The 22,433-nt window shown below is 41.9% G+C and overlaps 1 protein-coding gene across 1 annotated transcript in view; it reads right to left on the bottom strand.

Annotated features, from left to right (window-relative positions):
• LOC144589909 (zinc finger protein basonuclin-2-like) overlaps positions 1-22,433 on the bottom strand; it is a 377,934-nt gene that overhangs the window by 217,799 nt on the left and 137,702 nt on the right. The window contains exon 2 of the mRNA XM_078394881.1: positions 3,608-3,710. Coding sequence (XP_078251007.1) covers positions 3,608-3,710 — 103 coding nt within the window. The remainder of the gene's footprint in view (positions 1-3,607; positions 3,711-22,433) is intronic.

Below are 22,433 nucleotides of genomic sequence, written 5' to 3' on the forward strand. Positions count from 1 at the left end.
TTTCTTATTATCTTATTCTAAGTGACACTTCAGCTAAGAGCTCGATTTCATAGCCAGGGGCAAGGTGCTGCTTGACACTCCAAGCAACGTTTGCTCCAAACTTTGAACCGAATCCGGCTCTGTAGAATGGCCTTTTTATTTAATAACTACCACGTCTCCACTCTCTCCTGTGTTGAGGCAATCATGCAACAGTCAGCACCAGGAGATAATAACATCTCCAGATAAAAGTGGCAGCATTAATGTCATTGTCAGAATATTTCTTTTGCAAATCTTTTGGAGTTTTGACCACAGATGTGACACCTGTTTTTGTCTCTTCTGATCCTACAACAGACTTTACACTAAAGACTTGCCTGACACATATCCTGACGGTTCCGGGTCAATAAAAATGAAGAAATGCTTGTCAGAGGGGTTGCCAAAATTTTGTAGGAAAGCTCTTTCTGTGGGCTCTGTTTCTTCACCCCATCCCCCCCCATTCTCATTTTCCTCCTCATCCCCACACTCTTCTCTTTTTCTCTCCCTCCCCTTCTCAGTCTCTCTTTTCCCCATCTTTCTTTTGCTTTACCTCTCTTCTCTCTTCCCTTTTTTCTCTCCCTCTCTTTCTCCCTGCACTTTTTGCGCTCTCTCAAAAATCTCTCACTCATTTTTCTCCTTTCTACCTTTATATTCACCAACTAAATGGAATAGGCTCTCTTCATCTTTCTTCCCTTCCTTCCTCTTCACCTCTATATACTTATTATTTTTCCCTCCCTTTCATTCCCTTGCCTCTCTTCCCCAAATCCTTTCCTCTGTCACTCTTTCCCCTATCTTCCCTATTTTCATCCAAATCTGTGTTCCACTAACACCTGCCCCTTTCTCTTATTTTCTCCCCTCCCCAACTTTCCCTCTCTTCCTCATATCTCTTTCCCCTTCTATCTTTCTGACATTCCCATCCTTCTGCATCTCCTTCTCACTTCCTTTGACCCACCGCTTTTTCCACCTCTCTTCCATAGGCTCTTTCTTTCTCTAGACCTTGACCTTTCCTTTCTCTTCATCCCATTCTCTCTCCCTGCTCTTCCAACCTTCCTCCTTTTCCACTCTCTTTCTTTCTCTTTCTCCATCTTTCTCTCACCCTATTACCTCCCTTTTGCACTTTCTCCCCTCTCCCCTTGTCTGTCTCTTCCCTTTGTTCATGGCCATTTACTTTGTTTATATTTCTCACCTGTGCCCCATCAGGACACACACCCATTTCTCCCATCCGCCACTCCTTCCACCTATATTCCTTCCTCTGGCTTCACAATTCATACTTCTATCCTTATCTCACATATTTGGTCCGTTCATCTCTAGCCTTTGTCTCACCATCTGCCTATCAAAAACCTCCAAGAACTGTATCTACCTATCACCTACCAGACTTTTCACTGCCTCTCTTCTCTTCCAACTCTCTCCCCTCACCACCACCACCACAATCAATCTGAAGAAGGGTCCTGAACTGAAACATCACTTACCCATGTTCTCCAGGTGCTGACAGACCAATGAGTTGGTCCAACACCTTGTGTCCCTTTTTATAAATCAGCACCTGCAGTGCCTTGTTTTCCCAGTCTTTTTAATCTGTCCTCATGTAACAAATCTGCCATCTCAAGAATAACAAGAAGTGAACCCTCACTGAAGTCCCTTTCTCTGAAGTATGTACTTCCTTGGGTAGAAAGATCAAAATAGTAAACAATATTCTCGGAGTGCACTCACCAAGGTCATATAACTGCAGTAATATCTCTATCCTTGTACTCAAAATCTTCTTGCTATAAAGATGAACACACAGCTTGACTTCCTAATTGTTGCTGAACCAACAAATTAACTTTCATTGGTTGCTATATTAGGACATCTAGCTCTCTCAGAAACCTTTCAATTGCTCACTGTTTAAAAAAATCTTTATTCTACCGATTTTGTTTCCATATTATATTCATCTGACATATCATTCACCATTCACCTATCCTTTCTTCATGTTGCAGCTTTATAAAACTTTGGTCGGGCCGCATTTGAGGTATTGTGTGCAGCTCTGGTTAACCCATTACAGGAAGGATGTGGAGGCTTTGGAGAGAGTAGAAGATGTTTATAAGAATGTTTATAAGAATGCTGCCTGGATTTGAGGGTATTAGCTATAAGAAGAGGGTGGACAAATGTTTGTTTTCTCTAGAGCATCGGTGAGGGGAGACATGATAGAAGAATATAAAACTACACGGGAGGCAAGAATAGGGTGGACAGTAAAAACCTATTAACCAGGATGGAAATGTCAAAGACCAGAGGGCATAGCTTGAAGGTCAGTGGAAAAGTTTAAAGATGTGCAGAGCAAGTTTTTTTTTTACCACAGTGGTGGGTGGCTGGAACAGGCTGCCAGGGTGTTGGTGAAAGTAGATATGATAGCGGTATTTGAGGCTTTTGGACAGCACATGGATGTTCAGGGAATTAATGAATATGGATCATATAAAGGCAGAGGAGATTCATTTAACTTGGCATCATGTTCGGCACAGACACTGTGGGCAGAAGGGACTGTGCCTGTGCTGTTCTGTACTATATTTTATATGCCCCTGCATCTTCCTCACCATCCACACCGGCACCCAGCATTATATGTTCAGCAAACCTGGGTGCATTACACTTGATACCCACATCCAAATCATAGATATACATCCAGAGTATCTGGAGCTCCAGCAGGAATAGCGGCAGCATCTCATTACCCACAACTTCCCAAATCAAAATGAACCTGTTTATGCTTCTCTATTTTCTGTCCATTGACAAGCCTCAATCATTCCAGGATATTATCCCCAGCTTCATGTATGCTAACTTTGTTGAATTTCTTTTGTGTTTTGCATCTTATACGAATCCTTCTGAAAGTTCAATAACACCACATCCATGGACTCCCCTTTATTTATTCTGTGTTACAACCTTTAAAATCCTCTAATAGATTTGTCAAATACAATTTCTCTTTAAAAATTCCACATTGTCTCAGAAGAGACAATTGTCTCAGAAGAGACAATTGTCTCAGGAGAAACAATGTGGAATTTTTAAAGAGAAATTGTATTTGTTCTAATATTATCCATGTTAATTATGGATTCCTGTATTTCCCCTTAGCTACCTCTAAAAGAATGGCCTTGCAAGTCATTATTTTAAAAGGGGACAAATAGTAAAGGACAATACATGTTTGTCTTTTCAACAATGGCTACATTCCATGTATTAATAAAACATTAAAGCACATTCAAACTTTAGGCAGCTCTTGCAATACAGATGTCCTCATAACTGCAAAGCAATGAAGGGCAGTCTATGCTGTTGCACCACACCTTTGGAAATGTCCCTGTACTCACAATTTCTGACTAAGAGGTGATGAAGAAACCCAGTAAGGCAGTCCTCGTGCAAGGCTGGTCACAGAATGGAACTCGCTCCTGCAGGAAGAGTTTGAAGCGAACAGCAGAGAAGGCTTTCTAGGAAATCTGGAAAATCTCATGCAGAATATGGTGAGAGTGTGTTGCCATGCAGTGGGAGGAGACATGTATGGACTGACTATCTGTTTGCATGCTGCGCTTTAACTCTACACAGTTGTGCCATCGCTCAAAATGTCTGGTGTAAGATATTGCTGACTCACCGTGTGCCACCCAACCATGTTTGCACTGGTCACAGGTCCGCAGGTTGATCTTGCCTGGCTGGAAGCATTCACAAGTGCAATTTACCAGTGTGCAGCGGATGGCCTAAAGGAAAGAGACAAGAGAAAAGATATGGTCAGCTGCATTGCATTGCAAGAGATTCAGTCACGCACAGTGGTGCTGTTTACTCCCATGGTTGCATTCTTTTTCTAATCCTGTTCCTGCAGATTCTTTCCTTAGGGTGGGAGTAAAGTAATATCAAAGTAATTCTAGGTAACGTTTGTAAAACTTTAAACTTTTCACGTGAAATTGGCTGACAGATTATCTTGCTCATCTTCATGGACAAGAGAGGACCAATGGTAATCTCAACAAGTGATTTTTTTTAAACCTTACTTTTTAATCTAGAACAAACAATCATGGTCGAAGGCCAACTCTAAAACATTTGTCATCAAAAAAGGTGCAAAAGGAGTCAGTCATTCAGCTCCTTGAGCCGCTCTGTCATTCAATAATTAGTGGCTAATATCCTATCACTCTGCGCATGATCTCCATAACCCTTCATTCCATTAGTGCCCAAATTTCTTGCCAAAGTCAGCCTCACTTAGGCAGCGACTGAACTTGTACAGTATCAAGGGGAGAGAATTACACGGCGGTACAATCTTCTGAGTAAAGAAATTGATGCAGAGCTCTTTGCACCTTCCTCACAAATCAATTTCCCACCAGGGTTTTAGAGTCAGTAATTTTGGATAAATACATCAGGCCCTCGTCTACACCATTTATATAGATTGTAAATAGCTGAGTTCCCAGCACTGATAATTGAGGCATTCCAGTGGTTACAGTCAGATAACCTGAAAATTATCCACCTATTCTTGAGAGAAAAAAAAAGTGCTGGAATTACTCAGTTGTTCAGGAAGCATCTCTGGAAGACATGGATAGGTGATGCTTCAGGTTGGGACCGTTCTATCCATCTACATTGAACATAGGAACAGGCCCTTTGACCCACAATGTTTGTGCTAAACATGATTGTCTAGTTAAACTGATCTGCCCATTTCCCCTGCACATCCATGTGGCTCCCGAAAAGCCTCTTGTATGCCACTATGGTATCTGCCTTCACCACCAGCAGTGTGGAGATGTGTTCCAGGACTCCACACTCTCTGCATAATAAACTTGCCCCACACGTCTACACTAAACTTTCCCCCAACACTAAGCCCTCTAGTGTTGGACATTTCCACCCTGGGGAAAAAAGGTTCTGATTGTCTACCCTCTCCATGCCTTTCATATTTTATTTATTTCTATCAAGTCTCCTTTAACCTCGGATGTTCCAGAGTAAAGAATCCAGTTCTAACCGACCTCTCTCTCCCTGTAACTGAAACCTTCTAATGCAGGCAGCTTTTTGGTAAACTTCCTCTGCACCCTCTCCAAAGCCTCCACATCTTTCCTGTAATGGGATGACCAGAACTGCATCTATTCTTATTTTGTTCACCAGTGTTCCAGCTCACGCAGATTAACCCAGGAACCAGTGCACTTTCTGATCAGTCACCAACTCCCATGCCAACAAACTTTGCAAGACCATGCAAGGGAGGAAGCAAAACAGACCTGGTGTTCCCACTGCATCTGTTTCTGATCGTATTCAAAATACAGCAACTAGTACAGAAGCAAATATGTCAATTATATTTCAGCAATGTACAATGACAACTCTCGAAGCACCTGATGGGTTAGGTTCTGGTTAAAATCTGGCAGGTTGAACTTTGTAGATCACATCTGTAGCCAGTCTTGAGATGTCACGGTTCATCAAACCAGTGCTGCGGGCCGTCACTATGAACTCTGGGCAGAGGTGAACATAATCCATTACGGTAGCGCAGCGGTAGAGTTGCTGCTTTACAGCGAATGCAGCGCCGGAGACTCAGGTTCGATCCTGACTACGGGTGCTGCACTGTAAGGAGTTTGTACGTTCTCCCCGTGACCTGCGTGGGTTTTCTCCGAGATCTTCGGTTTCCTCCCACACTCCAAAGACGTACAGGTATGTAGGTTAATTGGCTGGGTAAATGTAAAAATTGTCCCTAGTGGGTGTAGGATAGTGTTAATGTGCGGGGATCGCTGGGCGGCACGGACTTGGAGGGCCGAAAAGGCCTGTTTCCGGCTGTATATATATGATATATGATTTCTGTAGACTTTCCATTCCCCCACTAGTGCATTGCACTCTAATCTGTCAAAAATGATCTAGGTTACCATCTGATAAGAAATTTGAACCGTAATCAGACTGCAGTTGTTTGGGACAGTGACAATACCCAGATCACTACGGACATCTGTAAAATGTAAAGCAGAGAGTTGTCCAGATTCCAGAATTGAAACAGGAATCCCAAATGCCTTTCCCCTATTTAATATTCTCTAAGCTTCAATTGTAAATAGAAAACCAGATAAATCTGCTGAGAGTAAAGGTTCTAAATCTTCCTATCTTAAAGGAAGAAGCTGTTATTCAGATTAAGATCTTTTCGTTTAAAGTTTTACCTTTTAGTTTAAAGTTTTAAATTATTTCAAAATGTCTGTGTATTTTCTCAAATTATTTTATTCGTAATAAAAGTAAGAACTGCTGGAAACACTCATCCTGCAGCAGAGTTGACATTTCAGGTTGACGACCTCTCAACAGAACTGGGTCAAGTTGGTGATAAAACAAGTAAAATAGAACGGCGCAGAGGCACAGCAGTCAGCGCTACTGTCACACAGCTCCAGCGACCTGGGTCTGATCCTAAGCAAGGGTGCTGTCTGACTGGAGCATGCATATTCTCCACTCAGACAGTGGCTACATGGAATTCCCGGGACAATCTAACTTTCACACACATCTGAAAGATATGTTTGTTGGTAGATCAATTGGCTATGGTAGAATGCCCCACACATGATGGATGGCAGAATAATCAAGGAAGAGGCGATATAGTTGTGGGATAAAGAATGGGGATTAATGCAAAGGGGTGCAGGATGGTCGGTATGGATACAGATGGTCAAAGGGCACGATTCTAATACTCTGTGAGAGAGAAAACAAACTGAATGTTTGAGAATACCACATTTGCAACATTCAGTTTCTTTCTAGTGTTCTGGTACATTAGATTTAATTCATTTCCTATTTACATCTCTTCCAAATCACCTTTTGTTGTTCACCAGTTTCTAACCACTCTTCAGCTAGCGCCATCACTACTTATGTTATTTAATCCGTCTTGAACTTTCCTTTTTCCTTCTCTTCTCGGCAACTTTTTTTTCGAACTCTAATGAAAATTCATTAACCTGGGACATCAATTTTGCTTCTCTCCCAACAGATGCTGCTGAATATCTCCAGCATTATTTGTTTTTATTCCAGATTTCCAGTATCTGCGATTTTTTTAAATACATTTTGTTCTTCTTTTCATTTTTTTTAAACATTACTTATATCACTTTTAGTTGTTAGCAAAATATCTCTTAAATTGAGGACAGCTTGGACTGGAGGCAAACCTTAACTCCCAGCTTTCTCTCCTGTCACAGTTTTGTCAGATTGTCCCGGGAAAAGAGTATTTGCATGGTGCCACCTAAGGCCGATTCCTCAATACCATCCAAAGTGAATAATCTCTTGCATTGTTACATTCCTGCCATGTTTTATCATTCACTTCATCTGTCTGTATATCCCTCAATGTTCACTCTCTCTCACCGAGCTTTGCAACCACAAACCTGATTGCGTCACATTCTACATTTATTTCGGGTGCAAACAGCCAAGGCACACCATCCATCCATGCGGCATCCCACCAGTTATAGCCACTCAGCTTGAAGATAACTAGTAACTCCAGTTCTGGCAGAAATAACTCTATGGGTTGTCATGCAGAATGTACTGCTCAATAGGGCAGTGTAATTCCACTCAATAGCAATTTTCAAAACAGTGTTCCATTTAAACAAAAGGGAAAAAGTTGTGGACTCTGGAGAATGTGTTCCCTTTCCAACAGGCAGCACAGGATGGGTCCAATGGTCTCTTTCTATACTGTAATATTTTGTGATTTTAGACAGAAACAGCCTACTATTGCAACCTTGTAACTGTACACATCTGTTACACATCATGAGGGATTTTGAGAGGACAAATGAAGAGAAACGAGTTCCCTCAGGCAAAGGATGCAGGTTAGTGGTAAAACAACCAGAGGGGGAGAGAAAAAAAAAGTGTTTTTGCAACTATTTGCTGTGCTCTGGAAGGTGTTTGCCAAGATGATGGTAAAATCAAGTTCAATAATAATACAAATGTGCAATTGGATAAACACTTGCAGGGATATGAAGAAGGAGCAATTTGGGGTGAGACTATTGGATCGTTCTCTCATAATAGCCCGGAAATGGGCCTTCAGTGGTTTGTGTTCTATAATTCTCAGTGTACTGTATAATCAGTGTGAATGTAACATGTACATAGATAATTCATCAATCCACATCCAGAGGTGTATATTCATTGCACCAGTGTGTAAATATATATAAAAGGCACATAATGCATCATTGTGTATAGAAACTATATGTGTACAATGTCTATGCACACAATAGGCGTGGATATAATGCATCAGAGTGCATAAGACATGATATACCCAATGCATGCGTGCACACTGCATCTGCATGCAGACAATGTGTGTGCATAGACTCCATTAGCATATGCGACATGTGCATGGACAGACGATACTTCAGGTGGGGACCTTAGATGAAGGAGAAGGAGAGAAAGCAAGCAACAGGTACAAATTTGTGGGAGATATAGATTAGAGCTCACGGTTGGCATGGGGAGAAGGTGAAATGATAAGGAGCTGATTGAAAACGAAGCAAGAAGGAGTGAAGGGACAAAAGAAAGGGAAGGATCTGTAAAGCAGGCGGAAAAGGGAAGAAGGTGCCCAAGGAGATACAATTTGGGAGATTGATGAAGGACCAGTCAAGAAGATTACAGAGAGAAGTTCAGAGAGATATGAGGGCTGATGGCACGAGTGGAGATGGTTTGCACCCAGAAGAGAAAAGCAGGAATGGCTTGTGAAGCATGGGAAGAAAACAGAAGAATCAGATAAAAGGGTGCGCAGAGAAAGGGGAAGCACAAGCGGAGGGGAGGGGGAGGTCAAATGAGGGAGGGAAGGGTAAAGGCATATGGATAGACATTGGGGAAGGGTGAGCAGAGGGAGCGGAAGTTACACTAGTTTCTGTTAGATGCAATGGGTCAAGGTGAAATCGCCTGTTCTTTAATTCACTGAATAATACAATTAGCCTCATGACTTAATTTCTTTGATGTTTGATTAATTTTACGGCAATAGTTGAGAAAGAGTGCCAGTTCTCAATTCAAATGGGAAGGTGATTTTTTTCTGTGTCAATAGATGGAACTGAGGTTCTCTGAATCATTTTTTTTTAAATAAGCCAACAGCAGCATTTGAAATGGTTTGTAACCAGTTTTGGAATTGGCATTAGAAAGAAAATTGAAAAAAATTTCATACATCAGAGACAACATCCTCTATGCCGAACTCCAGGGAATGTAGACCTTGCAAGTCATTTGCTCCTTTGAAAACCTTCATTTCTTGAGAACATGATCCAGCAACTATCAGATATAAATTTGCTACTTGGCTCCTATTTACTTGTGAAAATTGTTTGCATCTTCACAATTCAAAGATGCATTCCAATATCCTGTTTGTGGTACTCTTCTAAGTGGACAAAATTGGATGAAACCGACAAGAGCATTATTTGAAGTATCAAGAATGACAGAGGATATGAAATAAAGTTAGAGTTAATTCCTCACAATATGTTTGAAAAAAAAAATATATAGGAATTATATTCCCATTTTATTCACAACTAATGAAATCTCTATTTTTCAACATGGATAAAATGTGCTCACCATAGAACCATGGATTCATAGAGTCAGTCGTTTAGCACAGAAGCGGGGCCTTCAGCAGTTCATGTCAACTTTTTCTCTCATATCCTTCTATACTTTGCCTATTTATGTGTCTGTCCAAATGACTCTTCGACATATTAATTGTATCTGATTCTACCATCTCCTCTGGCAGAGTATTCTGGATATCAACCACTCTCGGAGTAAAACACTTACTGCTCAGATCTGCTTTAGAATTCATTCTTAATTACTTTATTGTATATATCCACTCCCATTTGACTTCCCAAAATGCATCATCTCACACTTGTTCAGATTAAACCTCTTGTTTTTTGTACCTGTTGAGGGGAAGAACATTTTGACTCATAGAGTCATAAGAGTCTATGACTCTTATAATCTTAATATACTTCTAACAGGTCACCACTCAGCCTCCTTTGGTCTCAGGAAAATAAGGCAACCCTTTCCAATCTTATTTCAGTCCTTCACTCCAGGCGATACCCTGATGAAAGGACACAAAGTATTGGAGTAATTCAGTGGGGCAGGCAACATATCTGGAGAACATGGACATCTCTGGGAACAGGTGACATTTCAGGTTGGGACCCTTCTTCAGAAGGTTGAATCACCTCGGGCATTCTCCCCAGCACAATCAACCCTTCCTATAGTGTGGCAACCAGAACAGTACATAATATTCAAAGTGCGGCATAACCCGAATTTAGTAAAGTTGCAACATAACATCCCAAGTTTTATATACCATACACCGACCTATGAAGATGCTTGCTATGTGCTATTTTCACCAGCCTATCAACATATTTTTGCCACTTTCAGGGAAATATGGACGTAGACTGCTAGGTGTCTTTACAAACATCCATTAGTGCCCCACCATTTCTTGTGTGAAGTCCTATCTCGATTTGAATTTACCTTACACCAGAAGGGGTTACATTTCATCTACCAACATTGAGCCCATTTTTCCATCTCATCTCTATCCTGCTATATTTTAGACTTGATCTGACAATAAAGTATTATCGTTTATTTTGTATCCTTGGATAACCATCCTCATTACCCTTAATCCCACCAATTTTTGTGTCATCATAACAAAGTGCGGCATGGTGGCGCAGCAGTAGAGTTGCTGCCTTCCAGTGCCAGGGACCCGGGTTCCATCTGACTATGGGTACTGTCTTATGGAGTTTGTACGTTCTCCCTGTGACCGCATGAGTTTTCTCCGGGTGCTCCAGTTTCCTCCCACACTCTAAAGACGTGCAGGTTTGTTGGTTAATTGGATTCCGTAAATTGTCCACAGCGGGGAGGAAAGACCTAGTGTACGGGTGATTGTTGGTCAGTGTGGACTCAATGAACAGAAGGGTCCGTTTCCAAGCAGCATCTCAAAGCTAAACTAGACTTGCTAATCATATCTCCTACTTTCTTATCCAAGTTGTTAACATCGCTGTTCAATGAATGTCAGGCCCTGGATAGCTCCATGCCCAACATCTTTCAAATGCTGTCTGGTAAGATATTGACTGAAATAAGCACGGTTTGTACACTGGAAGAATCAATAATACATTACAATGAAATGTTTTACTCTAAATGTGGGATGACTGCCCAAGCCTAAATATTGCTTAAGAAAGCAGTAAAAATAGTTTAATAACTTATTGAAACAATTATTGCCATCCTCTAAAGAATTCTCTTACATATAAAGATATATTGTGAAGATGGTAATGCAAATTTACAAAACATATCATCAGAAAATTATTAACCCCCCAGCTTTGAATGGTGTACTGAGCTGCCTTTAATGGATAGTCACTTCAGTTGCTAATCACCTGAATGGACAAAGATCAGGTGCTGGTCATTCTTGTCTAACTAACCAGCCCAAGATCTGAATTCCTTCCTCCACATCTGCAGAGAGTGCAACATTCAACATCTGCAGAGATTACTTTTCCAAGGTTTCTACAATTGTGAGTCTCATTGGAGGAGCGGACATTGACTGTTTCTCCAAAGAGTGAGTGAATCCACATCAGCCTGCTTGAGTCTGTCATTGTTATGGGTCTTGCAATGAAAACCATCAGGGTGGGTGAAGTGTACATGCATGCTCTCTCGCTCGCTCTCGCTCTCTCTCTCTCTCTCTCTCTCTCTCTCTCTCTCTCTCTCTCTCTCTCTCTCTCACACACACACGCACACACACACACACATCCCTAGATGTAGCATAATGGCATAGTAGAAGATTTACTGCCTTACAGTGCCAGAAACCAGGGTTTGATCCTGACTATGCGGAACGTCTCCCTGTGACTGCGTGGGTTTTCTCCATGTGCTCTGGTTTCCTCCCACATTCCAAGACATGCAAGTTAATAGGTTAATTGGCTTCTGTAACTTGGCCGATTAGGAAAAGGGGAGATGCAATGAGACCTGGGTGTCGTGGTACACCAGTCATTGAAAGTAGGCATGCCGGTGCAGCAGGCAGTGAAGAAAGCAAATGGTATGTTGACATTCATAGCGAGGGGATTTGAGTATAGGAGCAGGGAGGTTCTGCTGCAGTTGTACAGGGCATTGGTGAGACCACACCTGGAGTATTGCATACAGTTTTGGTCTCCTAATCTGAGGAAAGACATTCTTGCCATAGAGGGAGTACAGAGAAGGTTCACCAGATTGATTCCTGGGATGGCAGGACTTTCATATGAAGAAAGACTGGATAGACTCGGCTTGTACTCGCTGGAATTTAGAAGATTGAGGGGGGATCTTATAGAAACTTACAAAATTCTTAAGGGGTTGGACAGGCTAGATGCAGGAAGATTGTTCCCGATGTTGGGGAAGTCCAGAACAAGGGGTCACAGTTTAAGGATAAGGGGGAAGTCTTTTAGGACCAAGATGAGAACGTTTTTTTTCACACAGAGAGTGGTGAATCTGTGGAATTCTCTGCCACAGAAGGTAGTTGAGGCCAGTTCATTGGCTATATTTAAGAGGGAGTTAGATGTGGCCCTTGTGGCTAAAGGGATTAGGGGGTATGGAGAGAAGGCAGGTACAGGATACTGAGTTGGATGATCAGCCATGATCATATTGAATGGCGGTGCAGGCTCGAAGGGCCGAATGGCCTACTCCTGCACCTATTTTCTATGTTTTTTCTGTTTCTACCTCCTCCAGATGAACAGCTCTCTGCTCTCTCTGTGCTAAGTCCCAAACTCGCCATCAAACCTGCACACCATTGTGGTCTGGAGGACTGACCTCTAACTTGTCGAGGCCACGTCGTAGCTCTCGGACACCTCTCCACACCTCCCCCTGTACCACGTACCCCATCAATGATTGCCAGGCCACTGTCTCCCTTGACATCGCAGATCATTTCACAAAAGGAGATCCCCCCACCATAGCCTCCAACCTGATAGCTCCCCAACTTTATACTACCTGTTTCTATTTCCTCCTCAAGATTCCCAAACAGGGCTGCCCTGGTAGGGCCGCTGTATTTCCCCACTGAATTTATCTACTCATGCCTCAACCCTATCTGTCCCCCCTTGTTGAGTCCTTTCCCACCTGCACAAGGGGCACCTCGCGAGAACCTCACCATTTCAACAACTTCCAATTCCCTGGCCCCCACATCTCATCTTTACCACGGACCTCCAGTTCTGTGAACACTTCCATCCTATCATCAGAATGGCGTTAGGGCCTTCTGCTTCTTTCTAGAACATGGACCCAACCTGTCCCCCACTACCAACACTCTCTCTCTGCCTGGCAGAACTGGTTCTCACCTTGAACAATTTTTCTCCCATTTCCTGCAAATCCTTGGCACCCGCTACATGGAGCAGTCTTTGTTCGAAGCATTCTGGGGCACCATTCCCCAATTCTTTCTCTGCCTCAATGAAGACTGCATTGGTGCTACTTCCTGCACACACGTGGAACGAGTCAATATCATCAAGTACGCCACAATCTTCCACCCTGCATTCAAATTCACTTGGACAATTTGCAATACCTCTCTCTCCTTTCTTGACCTCTCTATCTCTGACATCTATTACAAGCTCAGTTACCTAGATGGCAGCTTCTCCCATCCTGTCTCCTGTTAGGACACCATTCATTACTCTCAGTTTCTCTGTGTCCGCCACAAGTGTTATTGAGATGAGGCTTTCTACACCAGGACATCAGAAATATGGTTGACCAAGTGCTCACCCACAGCTTCTCTACATCCTGAACTTCTGCTCTCATCTTACTTCCTCCAAGAAGAGCAGACGTAAAGTCCCCTTAGTTCTTATTCTCCACCCAACCAGCTTTAGCATCCAAGACATCAGTCTCCAACATTTCTGCTGGATACTACATGATCCCATCATCAATCACATCTAACCCACCCCATCCCTTTGTCTTCCGCAGGAACCACTCTCTCCATGACTTCCTGGTTCGCTCATCTTTCCCCATCCCTCCCCTTCCCCGGGCACTTTTCCTGCAACAATAGGAAGTGTGATGCACTCATCCCTGCTCCATCCAGTCCTTCCAGGTGAGTCAGAGATTAATCTGCACCTCCTCCAACCTTATCTATTACACTCCATGGGGTCTCCTCTACATCGGTGAGACAAGAACACACTAGACAACTTCTTTACCGAGTACCTGCGCACATCCTGCTGAATCTCCCGGTTGCAAGCCATTTAAATTCCCATTCCCACACCAACCCGGTCTGTCCTTGGCTTCCTCCATTGCCAGGGTGAAGCTAAACTTAAATTAGTTCGTATTCTTGTATTCCACCTGGGTTGTTTTTAACCCAGTATGAACATTGAGTTCTCCAATTTCAAGGAGCCTTGTCATTTCCTCTCTCTCTCCCTGTATGCCCTGGTCCACTCAGACACATCCTTCTTCCCACCTTGTCATCTAGCTCCAGTCATCTTGTTGCTTTCCCCTCTCCCATACACACTCCTCCCAATGGATCCTCTTCCCCACAGTGCTTGCTCCTTCTCTCCCTCTGTTGTTCCCATTTGCCACCACTCCCTCATTCAGTTCGTTCTTCACCTTCTTTTTCGATCAGATCCCATTTTCTGTTGCCCTTTGTTCTCCACATCGCCTCCTACCCTCTGTTGTTATCTCCATTGTTCCTTTCCCCACTTGGCTGTTATCTGTAAATCTATACCTTCTTACCTATATCCACCTATTGCTTGCCAGTTCTTCCCCACCTTGTCCCCTACCTCTTTCGACTGACCACTTCAACTCTACTCTTTCAGTCTAGACGAACCGGAAATATAAAGTGTCCATTTTATTCCACAGAAGCTGACTGACCGAGTTCTGCCCGCTGCTCTCCTTATTTTGCCACGTACATAATCACTCTCACACACAAATCAAAACACAAATCATTCTCACATAGACAAAAACTCCCACACACAGACTCAAATAGAAAACAATTAGCACACTATCACTTTCAGAGACTGACACACACACGTGCAATCTCACATCGACAGGCACACAAGCCACTCTCACACAGATGGGCAAACGCACACACAAAATCACACACATAAACACTCATTCTGAAATAAACACACACAAAATCACTCACACGTAAAAGGAGATACACATTATCACCCTTGTGTCAGCAGACACACTCTCACATCGACCGACAGACACACATACGCACAATAACTCTAACAAAGACAGACATACACTCAGTCACCGTCTGTAGACAGGCATATATACAATCATCCTCACACAGACACACACTCTCTTTCACATGGACAGGCATACACACGATTACTCTTACAGACATACACACAATCATTTACACATAATCAAACACATACACACTTTTATTCTCACGCAGACATACTGATAAGGCACAGACACATAGTCACTCTCACAAACACTCGCACATGCAGACAGTCACTCACAAACACAAACACAGGTACTCTAACAAACATACACACAATCAAGAGTCCAAGAACGTGGAAACAGGCCCTTCGGTCCAACTTGCCCACGCCAACCAACATGCTCCATCTACAAAAGTCCCACCTGCCCGTTCTTGGCTCATAACCCCATAAACCTATCCTGTTCATGTACCTGTCCAAATGCCTCCTAAACGTTATGATAGTACTTACCTCAACTACCTCCACATGGGCACTGCAGTATCTCTCACAAACACACTCTCAGAAACACGCACAGACACATTCGGTTCACTCCCACACAGACATGCAGTCAATCTCACAAATACAAGCTCAGACACACAGAATATCTCTCACAAACACACACCTAGCCATGCAGTTACTCCCACAAGCTTAGACATGGGAACACAATCATTTTCAGAGACACAAATGCACACACGTTGCCATTCATATAGACAAAGAAACACACTCACGGTCATAAGGCCTCACATATGTACAAAAAACAAATATGAATGATCAAAACAGCACTTACATTTGAGTCACCCATCATCATTTTTCAATGGTTTACAAGCAGCTCAGACACCCTGCTTACAAGTATTTCATGCCCTTCAGTGCTGCTAGCAATCTCTGTTTGGTTATGAATAACAAATTTCTTTTTTAGTAAACTTCAAAACAAAAGTGTCAAAGGTGACAGTGAAGTGCAAGCTTAGCAGGTCCTCACTGCAATGAGTATTCAGGAGCGTTTCAAGCATGCAAGCACAACAGAGCAGCTGTATGTGTTTTTATGCTGAACATGCACCTACTTGTCCCAAGCAGCTCTTGTTGGATTCAAATTCAGAGTAAATACAAATAAAAACATCATAGGGTGCAAGGCAAATTATAGCTTCTAGTTGTTCAATAAAATGATTTTGATGATTATCACTCTTTTATGTCCTCCATAATATTTGGGACAAAGACCCATCATTTGCCTCTGTACTCCACAATTTGAGATTTGTGATAGAAAAAAATCACATGTGGTTAAAGTGCACATTGTCAGATTTTATTAAAGAGTATTTTTTATACATTTTGGTTTCACCATGTAGAAATTACAGCTGTGTTTATGCATAGTCTCCCCATTTCAGGGCACCATAATGTTTGGGACACATGGCTTCACAGGCATTTATAATTGCTATGGCCTGGGCATGTATGGCTGCTGAAGGTACTGGTTCAATTATCGTCATTGATGATACAACTGCTGATGGGAGCAGCATAATGAATTCTGAAGTGTATAGACACATCCCATCTGCTCAAGTTCAAACAAATCCATCAAAACTCATTGGCCAGTGGTTCATTCTACAGCAAGACAATGATCCCAAACATGCTGCGAAAGCAACAAAGGAGTTTATCAAAGCTAAAAAATAGTAAATTCTTGAGTGGCTAAGTCAATCACCCAATCTGAACCCAATTAAGCATGCCTTTTATATACTGAAGAGAAAACTGAAGGGGACTAGCCCCCAAAACAAGCATAAGCTAAAGATGGCTGCAATACAGGCCGGGCAGAGCATCATCAGAGAAGACACCCAGCAACTGGTGATGTCCATGAATTGCAGACTTCAAGCAGTCATTGCATGCAAAGGATATGCAACAAAATACTAAACATGACTACTTTCATTTAAATGACATTGCTGTGTCCCAAACATCATGGTGCCCTGAAATGGGGGGACTATGTATAAACACTGTTGTAATTTCTACATGGTAAAACCAAAATGTATAAAAATGGCCTTTATTAAAATCTGACAATGTGCACTTTAACCACATGTGATTTTTTTCTATTACAAATCTCAAATTGTGGAGTACAGAGGCAAATAAATAAATGATGGGTCTTTGTCCCAAACATTATGGAGGACACTGTAAATAAAGAGATATAAACACACCAGGAATCTGCATCTCACTATTAATTACGTTTTATAATGAAAGTCAGACATAGTAACAAAGCTGCCTTTTGATGTGGGTCCTCAGTACAGAATTAGCAAATGTTTTCCACACTTTGGTGGGGTGGGCAGGATGTAACACATTTCACTGATCCACATATTTTGTAGCACACTCCAGCAGACAAAAAATGGTCAATAATGAAGGAGGCATTTCACAATGGCACGGAAACTCCAGCAAAAAAGGAAGCCCACCCAATTCACCCAGAAACTGTCAGAACTTAATTAATGCTCAGCACTTACATGAACTACTCTGCTCACAACTGGCTTATCAAAACCTACTGCTTGTTATTGAAAAATTAAAAAATAAAATGGCACCCAACCCAAAATCAAATTGTCAAACAGTGTAAAATCTATTTTTCCTATAGCAGTTAATCCTATCAATAATTTCCATTTAAATGGAGATGCAAGAAACTGCAGATGCTGAAATCTTGAGCAAAAAAAAAAAGTGCTGGAGCAACTCAATGGGTCAGGCAACATTTCTGGGGGGAATAGAATGATGACGTTTCAGGTTGGGATCCTGAAGAAAGGACCCAAAGCCAAACATCATCTGTTTATTCCTTCCACAGAACTTCCATTTGAAAATCTCCTTTAACAAATACTCCAAAATGCCCCGTTTGAGGAGATACTAAGACAAAATATGACAAAATAATCAGCCAACTTCTAATAAGTATCATAAAAGGAAAAATAATTGGTCAACTTTTAATAAGCGTTAAAGGCATGAGTTGGAGAGTTTCAGGGAATGAAACTGCTTGGAGGTGATGCAGGTGGGTATCCTTGTGACATTTGAGAAGTATCTAAATAGCACTTATAACACCAGAGCAATGGGCAAAGTTTTGGTAAATGGGACTAGTATAGATACTTGATGGTTGGATGGACATTGTGGTTGTAGAGCCTGTTCAGTTAGGACTCTAGAGCTTAAAACCATGGCTGCTGAAGGCCTGGCTGACAAAGGAGAAAGAAGTAACACCAGCGATGTAGACAAGACCATAGAGGAGCACAGGCATCTCAGGGATGTTGGTGTATGCATGTTCACAGATGGGCAAGAAAAGTCAGAAATTTGAAAGCAAATAAAGGAATTTTAAAACCTTGTTATTGGAGGTCAGCAGCTGCCTGTTGAACAAAACTGATTTTCTGTCAACAAAAGAAAATTATAAAAATTTCAGTTGCTAGAAATCTGAAATAAAAACAGACATTGCTGGAAGCAACCAGCAGGTCGGACAGGATCAGCATAAAGAAAAATAGAGCTAACATTTCAGATCCAAGACCCTTCATCAGACCATTGGCTCGGTTTCTCTTTCCACAAATGCTGCCTGACCTTCTGAATGTTCCCAGCATGTTCTGTTCTAGATTGCAGTTAACAAACAAAGTTATAATTTTAAATATCTCTGTATTTATGCAGCAATAAAGATGTGATGGGGGGGGGGGGGTAATGCAACCCCTAGAAAAACTAATAAACAAATCAAGAATATGTGACACTCAGGGAAAAACTGACCCTTGCCCTGTAATGAAATCACTGGGATATTACACCTGAACAAGTCCACATACGATTGCTCGAAGGACAAATACAGAAGTCCTACTAAAATAATAATTATTTTGTGTACTCAGAACGTGACCTCTGTTTCCTTCACAGAGCAGTTTGCTGAATGAAGCACCATGAATTACCGCACAACGTCATTCAGTGCACTCAACATGGAACAATGCAGCAGGTAGTAATAGGCAATGTGTGGCTAAAGGGATTGTTCCACTTGGCCGGACTGATGTGGTGAAGGGGATGAGCAGGCTTCAAGTCCACTGCCATGGATAAACCCACTGCATTCACATCCTACAGCAGACGTGAGAAGGATACTTGACTTCTCACCTGGTACAGCTGAAGAAGGGTTCGATCAATATCAAAGAGCGATACAAAAAGCTACGACAGCTCTTTGTACGAAGTATATATTAATGATGCCCTTTCTTCATATCCTTTGAATTTCTTTATTTCCAGTAGTTATAAAGATTTTTTTTTAAAGCTCCTGTGACATCCGCTTCCAATACCATCCCCCGCCAACATGTTCGAGGGCATCATAATCCTCAGCACAAACTTTCTCCTCATCTCCTTGCCTCTTTTGCCTATCATCTTTGATCCGTGCCCTCCTGACACTGGAAATAGATTTTCTTTATTTATTTGATCGAACCCCTTCATGATTTTGAACACCATTAATAACACTCTCCTTAATCCACCCTCCTTTAAGGATAATCTTGTTTGTCCAGCCACTGAAAAGCAGAATCCCAATGTGTGAACATGAAGGCATACAAGTGACACTATACAGCGACACGTTTGCTCTGCTGAGCAGGTGTTAATGGCAGTATCTGCAGTGGAGAATGGCTGTGCTGGTCAAAGATACAGAATGCCATTTCTCATTAAAGCTCTGAAAAACATCACATAGTCTGGGATGTTATGGTTACAGGATAATTACAGGCTACAAGGCTATGGCGTTCTGACATCTTGTGGATAATGGAAGTTGCCTTTTCAGCACTCAGCACTCCAACATAAACACCGACCCTTACAAGTCAGTGTTCCATTTTTTAAATGTTCTTGCTTGTAAGGCTTACGAACAACACTTGTGATTTGGTTATGGCTGAGGAGGTTTCCACTCGTGACCTGCAAAGAAGATATTCATTTTCTCCCCACCTCCCTTTCTGTGCTCCTCATGCTCATTGACCCCCTTTTCCATGAGAAGCAGTCTTGAAATAGTAAAACAGAGAGAACAGTCCCGTGACACCTTAGCCACAATGATGCACATATGCTCAATTTTTGTCAAACTTTGTGAAAAACAGGAATGTGTTTGTTTATGCGGTTCTTCCCTTGAGAAATAGAATTATTTTTTATGCGCAGGAAAGAACTGCAGATGCTGGTTTAAATCGAAGGTAGACACAAAATGCTGGAGTAACTCAGGGTATCGACCAGAAACATCACCCATTCCTTCTCTCCAGAGATGCTGCCTGTCCCGCAGAGTTATTTCTAAATTTGTAATATCTAACCTTGTTACCAGGAGAGCATGAAAATACCACATAGTAGAAGAAATCTTCACCCATGAAAATAGCATGAGATCCATAACACAGCAAGTGTCCTTCTTCATCTCAGCAATAGTTCTACAGATCTCACACCTCATTCCACAGAGCTGACTAACTGCATATTAGGTCGCTGCTCGATTCACTGCATCTCACTGCTTCCACATTTCACTGATGCCTCTCATACTAACGCATCATATACTTTCCATGCATTGCATTCTGACAGTATGCGAGTCAACCTGCATGTCTATGCTCTTTGGCATTTCCTCTCCAACTTTCCACCCTGTCAGTACTTGCCTTTCAGATAGTCACACCGCGAATTAGAAAGATAAGTGCAAGAACGGGCGACAAAAGCAGGCCATTTATATAGTATCATAAATATCAGAACAACTGGAGAGAATTCAGCCCCATAAACCTGTCCTGGCTTTCCATTCAATAATAGACATTTTGTATCTCCATGTCCCATCATATTTCCACTGCCAAATAACACCAGCCAAAGCAAATTTTAGAGCAGGAAGTTGCAGAAAGTTCAAAGATCATGAAAAAATATAAACATTTTGTAACTTCAGCAATACGTGGTAGCAACTCCCACAATCAACTGAAAGGTTAACAGCCCAACAGCTTGCTCCAGAGTCACACACCATACTGAAAAATATCAATTTAAACAAATAAGTAGATATATGTTTGGAGACATAGATTTATAAAGCACAGAAACAGGCCCTTCAGCACATTCCATCAATTAAGTATGCATCTATACTAATCCCATTTTCCTGCACTTGGTCTTTGGTCTCGGCCTCAGTGATTCGAATACTTATCTGGATACTTCTTAAAGGTTGTTTAAATCTCTGCTTCCACCCCACACCTCTCTCAAACTCCAACATCCTCCTCCACCTTGGTGAAAAAAACATTCTTCCACAGATCCCCTCTAACCCTCTGACAAGCCTCTTGGATATCTTCAACACCGCCCTATCCACCCATACTGGCAACTTCCAGGAATCTATGAATTTGGACACCGAACGTTTCTTTGTTCCTCAAAATGCCCTTAGGTCCCCTTCACGGTATATGACCTACCCTTATAAGATCAGAACACTCATAAGGCATCACCTCAGAATTATATTCCATCAATTTTTTTTTAACTAAAATTTAACTAGAGTTGCTTTGTGATGTGGCTAGAAGTGCCATCCAATAGGTACAATCCTCATCAGTGCTGTCTGTGTGGCATTTACATTGATATACCTGTGACAGTGTGGGTTTTCTCGGGAGCTCCAGTGTCCTTTCACACCTAAAAGGTTGATTGGCCATAATAAATTGCTCCTAGTGGATGGGTGAATGGGTGAAATTGAAGGGTGTTAATGGGAATATGAAGAAAATGAAATGGGATTAGTACAGAATTAGTGTAAATGGATGCTTGATTGGTACGTCAAAAGATTACTAACGTCTATAGCTTTAACTCTCAAAAGTTTTCAAAAAAATTCTCAAAAGGCAAAATTATTAGGGCATTTTTTTCCATTTTTTTAAATGTATCGTGTTGCAAAATAATTAAATTAGTGCACAAAAAAAGAAAGGCATCTCTCATATCCTTGGGTTCCGTTGAAGTTCTTTAAGTGTTTGCCATCAACAAACAGAGTTGGGAAAAAAAGGAAACAGGTCAATTCCTGACCAATGTGCTAGTCCCATTTGCCTGCACGTGGCCCTATTACTCTAAAACTTTCCTTTCCATTAACCTGTCTTCTAAACATTGCTATTTCTCCTGCCTCAACCACTTCCTCAGGCAGCTCGTTCCATATACCACCCTCTGTGCAGAAAACCTGCCCTCAGGCCCCCTTTAAATCTTTCCCCTCTCACCTTAAACCTGTGTCCTCTACTTGTAGACATCCCTATGCTGGAAAAAGACTAACCATCCACCTTATCTATGCCCCTCAGGATTTTGCAAATCTGTATTAGGTGAACGTTCATCTCCTTCACTCCGTGGAAAACAGTCCCAGACTATCCAGTCTCTTCTTCTAACTCAAGCCCATCGGCCCAGCACCAATGTACGTAACATGGAAGCCAGCTGGTGCAGAGCCAATCCAACAAACATCAATGAATAATGTCCATCTATTCACTAATCTGCTTCAGCGATTTGGGGTGAGCAATAAAT

This window comes from Rhinoraja longicauda, chromosome 3 (assembly GCF_053455715.1).
Source record: "Rhinoraja longicauda isolate Sanriku21f chromosome 3, sRhiLon1.1, whole genome shotgun sequence".
In the NCBI taxonomy this organism is placed as follows: Eukaryota; Metazoa; Chordata; class Chondrichthyes; order Rajiformes; family Arhynchobatidae; genus Rhinoraja; species Rhinoraja longicauda.